Source organism: Podarcis gaigeae (assembly GCF_964106915.1).
Source record: "Podarcis gaigeae genome assembly, chromosome: 1".
Lineage (NCBI taxonomy): Eukaryota > Metazoa > Chordata > Lepidosauria > Squamata > Lacertidae > Podarcis > Podarcis gaigeae.
This window is the reverse complement of record NC_139678.1, coordinates 81,917,997-81,928,434: the sequence shown is the minus strand read 5'-3', so window position 1 is coordinate 81,928,434 and position 10,438 is coordinate 81,917,997. Positions and strand designations below refer to the sequence as shown.

At 42.7% G+C, this 10,438-nt stretch overlaps 1 protein-coding gene across 1 annotated transcript in view; it reads left to right on the top strand.

Moving 5' to 3' along the window:
• The first annotated feature begins 4,654 nt into the window (after positions 1-4,654).
• The window catches only part of STX3 (syntaxin 3), a 35,795-nt gene continuing 30,011 nt past the window's right edge, over positions 4,655-10,438 (top strand). The window contains 1 exon segment of the mRNA XM_083700572.1: positions 4,655-4,861. Within this exon segment, the coding sequence (XP_083556698.1) occupies positions 4,832-4,861 (30 nt within the window). The 5' untranslated portion in view covers positions 4,655-4,831.

The following is a 10,438-nucleotide window of genomic DNA, read 5'->3' as shown; positions in this document are numbered from 1 at the left end:
CTAGCTTCATGCCCATAACTGGTACATCAAACAGCAAATTTTGATTATGCACACTCACCCAAAACTTTATTGTTGCCTGCTAATGTCAGGTTTGCTGTTTCTCCACATCTTAGATATTAGGATGACTGCAGATTTTTTAAACTGTACGTGTGGCATTCAGTTAGGCATTGTCCAAGTTAGAATATATTGTAGATCTCAGTACTGTAGCTGCAGAGAACTGGCTCAGTTGGTACCTGGAAAGGGGTGGGGAACACCTTTCAGTATAAGAATAAACAGACATGAGGTGGGATGGAGGTTAGAATTATCCACTTTCCCCCTGGCAAGTCTATTGACCATTTTAACACCTGTCGATAAATCCAGCAGGTGGAGCTTTTCATGATATGCAGATACAACAATGAGGGGAAACTTCACCTACTGAATATGTCTTCATATGAATTTTCAAAAGGTGTGTTTGATAGTGGCTATAAACATGAGCTGGGGAGACTATTGTTAAAATCTCACCTTAATAGTAAACATTAGGTAGCCCCAGGAAGGCTCCATTATGAGAACTCTGGCATGCCTGATGAGATTGTCATAAAGATTACTAAGATTTTGGGCAGAAAGCATTCTGAAATCTCTAAAAAAATGCAGTATACATGTTTCCTATTAATACTCTTACAAAAGGCTACAGGGAAGATGGCAAGATCACTGCTAAAATGATCAGCAGTGAAATAGTTAGCATCACAGACAACTAAAATGGCATCTTTACTCAAAAGTTATACAAAGTATTTGTCAGCCAGCGATGGAATGTTGTGCTTCTGGATTCCACAATTTCTTTCTTGGCTCTGTGAAAGGAGTACCATTCTAATACAATGGCTCTCTTCTTTATTCAAACTTTATAGACTTCCAAGGATTCTATATGGCTTCTTTTCTTAAAAGCTAGGTCGGTACTCCCTCATCCTGGTTGAAAATCTAAGAGATTGTGAAATACAAACGAGGAAATGTTTGTTCAAAGAATTCAGAACACAATGTGCTTCAAATAAAATTCTCTTCAAACATAGAAAACTTTTCAACAATGCAGGCCATTATTTTAATGGTGAGATTGATAGCTTTAATCAATCAGTCCTTGAAATGAGCACATCTTTGAGCCCATCTGGTCATCCCACACAACAACCTCCAAAAGAATAGTTTCCTTACTACTGGTGACTTTTACTCAAGGAAGGGTTAATTGTGTAAGAGAGTGAGGTAGCCCATAAATGTTAACTATCTGTTGTCTGACAACAGGGATTGCCAGCTGAAAGCGTGTGAATCTGCCTCTCAAAGTGCATTTGCCTGTCATCTCGACCAAATTTTAATCAAGGTGTGGTTAAAAAGAATGGCCTCATAAGAATGATTTGATCCCTAATTACACCGCTGTCCATTCCTGCTGTAAGGAATAGGAATATCAGTGTGGGAAGTTCTGAGGAGGCTCTCAGCCTCAAATGGGAAGTTACAAGACAGGATGTTATGCAGAAATTCTGTACTGGGTTACTATTTATAGTCTTATCCGCAAGAAGCAATTTATGTTCCCGCTTAGCCATGCAAAAGCTCCATGACGTGTATCCTTATTATCCCCATTTTACAGGAAAAGTACAGTGCTGAACCTTTAGAATGTACCTTGCAGACATTTGGACCCAAGTTTCCCAAGTTTGTTGACATCTTTACACTGGCCATAGTGTGGCAACTTCTAGATGTTTCTGGAATAGAACTTGCATCAAATCCACTGGGCAAGGGATATTGGTTATAATATTGAAATGGCTGCGTGGGAAAAGTTGTGGAATGTAGATTTAAAATTCACAGCATGTTTTACAGCAGTCATAGGCAAACTTGGCCCTCCAGATGTTTTGGGACTACAATTCTCATAATCCCTGACCACAGGTCTTGTTAGCTAGGGATCATGGGAGTTGTAGTCCCAAAACATCTGGAGGGCCAAGTTTGCCTGTGCCTGTTTTACAGCATGTTACACATTGAAAGAAAACTTTATGAGTATTTAACTCCTTGTAGACTTGCAAAAATTTGTAAATCAAAATCAAATTCATGTTGGAAGTGTAAAGAAAAGGAAGGTAATTTCTATCATATGTGGTGGTCCTGTAAAAGAACAAAAGTTTTCTGGGAAATGATTTATAATGAATTGAAGAAAATGTTTAAGATAACCTGACAAGTAAAAAGAAACCAAGAGGGGGGATTATTAAAGAAAGGGGAAAATTTGTAGAATATCTGAAAAGTTCTGTCATGCAAGTAAGTTCATTAGTAGGATTAATTTAAAACAAGCAATTAAAAATATTACTAAATTAAAAGGGAAAAGAACTTAAAAATGGAGTAAATTGGAATATGCAGTGTTAAAAATCTAAGGTAGAAAAGGAACCACAAGGGGGGGGAGAAGTAAAATATGGAATTGTATTCAAAATTTGTGTTTGCAAGGTGTGTATTTGTTATATTGTAAAAACTAGAAAATAACATTTATACATATATAAAAGAACTCGCATCAGCCCCTGCCAACCTGGCTAATTCTCATGAATGATAGGAGAGGCAGTCCAGCAACATTTGGAAGCCCTGCACTGCTTACCCCTTGTTTACAGTATCCCTAAGTGTGCCTACTGCTAGAGAGCGTTCTTCACACTGCTTGTTTTATTTCATATACTGCCATTTACATATTCTTTTTTGTGACTTATTGCACAGTATGGCTTCATCAGAGAGGAACAGTCTACCAGGTGCAAGCCCCATTGCCTATATTCTTTTATCTTTCTGCATTTCCCCCAGATCAATACAACTCTGTCCCATCCCACCTTTTCTGTGAATGGGGATCAGCACAAAATGTTTATGTGATTATCTCCATTTACACCTAAGCTAAAACTTAAATCTTGTCAGGTCAACCCTGTGTCTACCAAATCACATATTAAAAAATGAAACTGCTTTTCAGAGGTATCTGCAGAGGAATCTTGATGCCTGATTTCTACATAGTTATTTCGCATCATCATCTAATTATAGTAATTTGCACGTTTCCTGAAACTTGTAAGCATCCTGATTTTTTATCAAGGCCTCAAGGCAAATTATTTGCATACTGTGTAATTGTTTGTCTAAGAATTTTCAGCTTTCTAACAATTTCCCCAGCCTGGCAGTCCCAACGAAGTTTAATTTTGCAGTGTGGAGGGATCATACCTTCACCCCGGTATGGCTTCCCTTTATCACATACACAGCCCAACAAGACAAAGACAAGAATCCACCAACAGCATATGAATCAATATGGTTAACCTTATTCAAAAATGCCCACCCCACCCCCCACTCACACATGAAAACAAAGTTGACCACAGCCAATCACAAACAACCACACCCTAGGCCAACTCCAACCTCTCTCACCACCAAAAGAACACAAGCTAATGGTAAGATGCTGACACAAAACCCCTCACATACATTAAGTAGAATAGAAGCATCTCCACCCCACCCCCACTCACCATGGCCCCCTCCACCTCTTTCCCCCTTTTCTTCCTAATATAACACTAATGTCTCAACAAATTATATTATTATTATTATTATTATTATTATTATTATTATTATTATTATGTTATTTATACCCCGCCCATCTGGCTGGATTTCCCCAGCCACTCTGGGCGGCTTCTAACAAAACATTAAAATACAATAATTCATCAAATATTAAAAGCTTTCCTAAACAGGGCTGCCTTCAGATGTCTCTAAAAGTCAGATAGTTGTTTATTTCCATGACATCTGGTAGGAGGGCGTTCCACAGGGCAGGCACCACTACCGAGAAGTCCCTCTGCCTGGTTCCCTGTAACTTGGCTTCTCACAGTGAGGGGACCACCAGAAGGCCCTTGGTGCTGGACCTCAGTGTCCGGGCAGAACAATGGGGGGGGGGGACATGCTCCTTCAGATATACTGGGCTGAGGCCGTTTAGGGCTTTAAAGGTCAGCACCAACACTTTGTATTGTGCTCGGAAACGTAGTGGGAGCCAATGTAGCTCTTTCAAAACCAGTGTTATGTGGTCTTGGCGGCCACTTCCAGTCCCCAGTCTATTGCCGCATTCTGGATTAGTTGCAGTTTCCGGGTCGCCTTCAAAGGTAGCCCCACGTAGAGCGCATTGCAGTAGTCCAGGCGGGAGATAACCAGAGCATGCACCACTCTGAAGAGACAGTCTGCAGGCAGGTAGGGTCCATTGCTGTCAACTTTTCCCATTTTTTAAGGGAAATCCCCTTATTCCGAATAGGATTCCTCGCAAGAAAAGGGGAAAGTTGACAGCTATGGTAGGGTCTCAGTTGCGTACCGAATGAAACTGATATGGAGAAAATGTCACTTGAAAAAAGAGACATTGCACATCCTTTTGTAAACCAAGAAATCTTTAATTAAAAATATGTTAAAAACAAAGAAAGGGAGGGTGTGCGAAGATGTCTCTTTAAGAGCGATTTCTGCCCAGGTAAAAGTGGGCGGCGCCTCTGCTCCCGTCCCCTCCCCTCTTGCCTCCCCTCCGCGTATGTCGCGGCGGATTAGCAGCTGCGGCCAGCTCAGCGCCTGAGGATCAGACGCACACACAGGGGGGCGGGGGAGAGACAGATTTAGCTTCGCGGGAGGAAGGGATGTGAGCGTGCGTGGTGTGTGTCCCTCCCAGCCTTTGCACGGATGAAACCCGCGCGTCCCTGCTAGCGATCGGGGCGAGGAGGAGGAGGAAGAGGAACCTTCCCTCTGGGCTGGGACTCCACTTCCTGGAGAAGCCCTCCTCCCCGTGCGGAGTTTCGGCGGGGATCCCGGCTTCACCTGGAGAGAGCAGCAGAAGGAGGAGGAGCCACAGCAACACCTGTCCAAAATGAAGGACCGGCTGGAGCAACTGAAGTCGGTGAGTGGGGAGCCTCCTTTCCTTCTCCTCCTCGCAGGGTCCATTGAGCGCCGCCGAGCTTACTCCCGAGTAAACAGGGAGGGGATCGGGCTTCGGGAAGGTATTGGCAGCGGGAAAGCAAAGGGCGAAGCCCCACCAGGGGGGCGAAACCAAAGAGGGCAAGTCTATTTTGGAGATGAGAGGGTCTATATAGTGAGGGATCCTGTGTAGTGGGTACAGCGTTGGACTTTGACCCAGATTCAGATCCCCATTTGCCCATGAGACTCACTGGGTGACCTTGGACCAGTCACTGTTTTTAAGCCTAGCCTACCTCTTAGGGTTGTTGTGGGGATTAAAATGGAGAGAGGGGTTAGCCGGTTTGTGACCCTATAATAAATGATTCGTGGAAGAGGGGAGGAGTCGTATGTACTTCCTTGAGTTCCTTGAAGGTTATAAATGTAGCTCACCATAATATAATTCAGCTGCACCTGCTGTCCCACTCCTTGCTGGTTGTATTCCCCACAAGCAGAAGTAGGTTGAGTGGATCTGCTGTCCACACTGTGGGAGCAGAAGTGCTTAAACTTATTTTGAAGTAGAAATGAAGTTTTTCAAAAGTGGGGGGTGAGGTTTGGTGGGAAGAGAGGAGGATTACAGTCCAATAGCAGCAGCAGGTTATAAGCTTTACCTGACAGAGGGACCAGAAAGGTGAATTTGCTTCCACCTGACAGCAGAAGCAAAGGGTTGTGAGACTAGGCACTGTTGTAAATGCTACACAGCAGCACATACGTTTATTTCAGCTTGCACAGGCTGCATTTGGGAGCTACAGCAACTGTCAAATCCTTGGCACATGTACTTGTAAGGTGGGGCAGTTGAATATGCATTTGTGTGTGCACAGTTTCGATGTGCGTGTTAAAAACAACAGAGCAATGTGAAAAGCTGGCTGGGAGGCAATGGGAAAGGAGTCGTTTCCTGAAGTTTGAAGAGAATTAATGGAGGGGCAGATTTGAGAAGATGATTCTTGGAAGGAGTTGGGGGTCTCCTTTGCCTCACCTCCCCCCACATGTTGCATGAAGAAAACTGGAGTTAGTCACTTCCTCCTTTTGGTTTCCCTCCATGTGACACTCCTCGCTCTCTTTCCCCACCCATGCGCACAGACTTTCCACTAAAACATGTGCCCCAGGACATGGCTGTGCAAGATGTCTTGAAAGGGATCAGCATTTTGGGCTTAGCTACTAAATTCATATAACCTGTAACATAACCCTCAGGGACTTATAGCTGCTGTGGAGGAGCCCTTATTCGAAAAAGAGTGTTCATCCATTCATACTTTTGGGTCACTGTAGACAGAACATAATGCACATTCTCTCAGAACGTGACTTTTTCTTAGACAAGTAAGCCAGTTTCCTAAATTAACCTTTCAGCTGTATATATAATACACAAAGCTAGCTTGCAATGAGAGTTTCGCTGCGATTCTTGTAAAGTGCACAATCCTTGCAGAGTCGCTTGCACATGTGAAGGGGCTGCACATAGTGTGATCTTAACAAGGTGGGACCCTCAGCGCAGGTTAATTCCTCACATATTTTATTGCCAGAAGGTGTTAACTAGTTCAATGTGTGCCAGGCTAAGTAAGGGCCTAGACATGCTCCTCCTTTCAAAGCTGGTGGAAAGGCCTGGTTCAAAACCCGTTGTTTTCTCTTACACCATGTAAATGACAATAATGGAAAGGGGCACGTTATGTTTGTGCTTGTTTTGGGTGCAGAGTTTGATTCTATTTCATCTCCCACTTTCCAGCGCAACAAGAGCTCCTTGCCTGTTGGGACTAACCGGTTGCCTAATTGTCGAGGAAGTATGCTGTGGAAATTGTGGCTGTGCCACCATGCCCTCTCTCCTTGCTCTTGCAGAGTTATGAAATGTAGAGCTTAGCCAGAAAGAAGGCTGGCAAGATGCCAAAAGCGGACTAGTGACTAGTAGAGAGAGACGTGCTCAGCACTGCCTGGAGATACACTGCCAGTGTCCCTGAATTTGAAATGTACGAAGGGCTGGCTGCTGCAATTTGGTCATGAGAAAATGGTGTTTGCCCATATTCTACAAAATCGTGTCAGATTCAGTTTTCATTTTTATTTTAAGCCAGAAAAAGAAGTTTGAGGGATTGTGACAAGTTCAGTTGAAATATTGCCGAAGCTTGTAGTGCAAAAGTCATTCGACCACAAAAATCTTCTGAGGGGGATAGATACTGTGTCCCCCTTGAATGAGAAATAACTCCTAGATACATCTTGCCCATTTTTCTGTAAACTATTCCAATCTGGTGGAGGGAAGTAGCAAGTGGCACCAAAAGTTACTTTGCTTGTTTATTGTTTCATAAAATTTATATATTGCTAGACTGTATACAATATATTGCTAGACTGTTTCATAAAATTTATATATTGCTAGACTGTAAAAAATAAAATAAAAAATACCTCAAAGTGGTTTACAATAGGTTCTGCTTATGAGCAGGCAGTAATGATTTCACACTTCATATGACCTGGGATTGAGCTGTGGCCATGTGATTGGAGATAAGTGGCAGCAGACAGAACTGGGAAGAGAGAAACTCAGTCGGGAAGATAAGGCTGAGAATCCAGTGAGGGGGGTTATGGCAAGAGTCTTCAATGGGTGGGGCTGGTCCTAGCTTGAAACCTTTGTTATGCCTCCGATAAGAGAGAATATAGAACGCTTATCTGGCTTATTTTTCCAGTTCAAGTGACACAGGTTAAATAGAAATGTCAAACAGATGAAGTCAAACTTCAGGTTTCACAGGCATACCTTGTTTTCTACACACACACACACACACACACACACACACACACACCCCAACACTGTTGAGGGGCAGTAGCACTGCTGAGCTGAAATATCTGAACGACTTTGAAACTTAACTAGAACTTGTCTAATGCTAGAAACTAATACCAGGCTGCAACATAAGGAAATGAAGGGCCTGTGGCCTTGTCATATCAGAAGAGATGTCACTACCCTTTTCTGCTGCGAATTCCAGAACAATAACTATGCAAGTCTATTGTGGCAAAACCAATGAAGGGCGAGAGTCTTGGGATATCAGAAAGGATAACATGGCTACTGTTTTTGGTGGGTGCAAGTCCATGAGGTGTTACACACAGAGGTGCAACAAATTCATATACAATACAGAGAAGGCAGCAGGGGGCAGGAATGGGACCTTGAGAGAGATTGCAAGCCTGTGTCATCTGTAAGTGAAGTTCAAACTGATACAAAATAGTCTATTACCAGTGGTAGTAATTGGTATGCTATTTCCCAACTCTGCTAGGTAACGTAATGTCCATAATGGGAGAAAAACCCACGGTCTTGATGAAGACCTAAATCAGTAGAATCAAATTTGCTGATGAACCTTGGCGCATCAGTTTCATGCTGGTGCCTTCTGCTGTCTTCCTTTGTACCATGGTTTTCAAATAATGGTGACTTCTGGGTCAGCATCAAAATGTCCTGCAGTAAAATATTCCTCTGTTTTTGAGTTTTTAAATATATTGAGTTGTTTAATGCCAGGGTTGTGCCCATTCATTCTTTTGTGTAAATTCGTCCTGTTCGTCCTGTGTAGACCATATAAAGGCATTGTTGGCACTTGTTCCATCCTCCAGCATATTATGCCATCACCTACTAACAAAGCCCTTCTGCTGTGCCACAATAAATCTATTCCTGTATGAGGGGCCACGAGAGCCCTTGGAGGCTGCTAACTGTGATGTCCCCACTTGTAAAATAGGAATAAAAATTGTATCAAGAGGGCAGTTCTCTGGATTGTGTGTGCTCTTCCTTAAGTTGTTTTTTTTTTAAGTGCACTGAAGCAACCTGAATTCTGTAACTTGCACAAATTATGCAAACTTGCACCTATTATCTCAGTTTGCATAATTTTTTTTTTTTGCTTCTGCAAGTCAAGGGGGAATGCAGTGAACTCTGCAATGTACTGACGCCCCATTCCCTGGCTGCTAATGGAACCTTTTCCTGGCTTTTGAAAACTTTACTGGACATTACACACGCACATACACAATTTGTTACTTAAAGATGAAAAACAATCTTGTAAAAAAGAAAGGGGAAAAGCTGACATTGTCAGGATGCTGAATTATCTTCTTTTCTGTGTGTGAATGGAATTGGGGGAGATGACACAACCTTGACAGTAATCTCTGGATTTCCGGGAGTGTAGGTTTCTGTTCTTGGTCTGTGATTGCTCCAGGCTGGGAAGTAGCAATCCTATGAACCAGAGAGAACGGAGTTTTCATTCCTTACTTTAGAACAAAGGGGAATATGTTCCATAAGTGCTCCTTGCTTTAACTCGGAGAGAAGTGGTGGTGAATGTTATGCTCTTTTTCTATTTCATTGGAAGAAGGTGAACTTAAGCATCAACCAGTTTGTCAATAATACAATAGAAGAAATACTGCTATGATGACAGATCCCCCTTGAAAGGTGCCAAGTAGTCAGTAAGAAAAGGCTCTGTAATAGAAACTTCCTTTTTTATCAATGACACCATTATGGCTTTGGACTGGGGATAGCAGAATGAGCTGCAAAACTGCTTTTACTCTTCTCTCTGTGTTATGCTATATATAAAGAGACAGAAGATGCCTTTTCCCATCTGGGCCAGTCTCTTAGACTTCTTACCTGCAGAGCTAGAGCTTTGAAGTGAGATCTTTGTCAGTAAGTTGTGCTCCTGGGCCTCAGTTTCCATTGCCAGTACTGGGTGCGTGTGTGGTTATTAGGCTGTTAGAACAAAGTCAGATTTAATACATCTCTGACTGGTTGTTTTTCCTAATCCAGATATGCTCTGCCAGAGAACCGGATATTAAGTTTTGCTTTATTTTATTATTACATTTCTATACTAAAGCTCTTTTTGCCCCCACTCTAAAAACCAAGGGGGCTTCCTTAGCTCTGTCATGGTTTTCCCTGGAATGATATGTTCATTTCTGAGAGATAAGGCATTGTTTCCGATTTTCATTTGGAATCAAATGTTGCTGCAGCTGCTTCTTGTGCCTCTTTTCCTGCCATGTGTATGTTTTTAAATAAAAATCATTGTATGCTATGGCCCAGTTCTGAAAGAATGAAATGGCTTTCTTTATGGAGATCTGAGCAGTTGCTAGGGTCCTCACCCCCCCCCCCACAAAAAAAACCACCTCTCTTGTTTGTGTCTATTGTGACCAAGTTGGGAAATATAGGCCTGCATTTGCTGTATTCTAGTGTAAATCTAAGGTGGATTTTTTTGAACTGGTGGATCACAAAGGTTATATAATAATTTCCCCGTATTTTTTTAAGGGGAGGTATTCCTTTAAGGCCCACCTCTCCTTCGAAAGACCAATGTGACCTTGTCCCTAGGGAAGTGAGGTCTGTGAGGTGATTCACCTGCGTTTTGCCTAACTAGAGCAGGATTACTCTTCCTTGTTCCATGGCTTTTGGGACAGTGTGGGCTGCCCCCTTCCCCATCTTTAAGGAAAGAGCCATGTTTCCTGCCTGTGAGAGAGACTTGGTTGTTTCTCTGCCCATGATTCAAAAGAAATGGGGGCAGGGCAAAGGGAGCAAAGGAGAGGGAGTGACAGGGATTTAGTCAGGATTATAAAG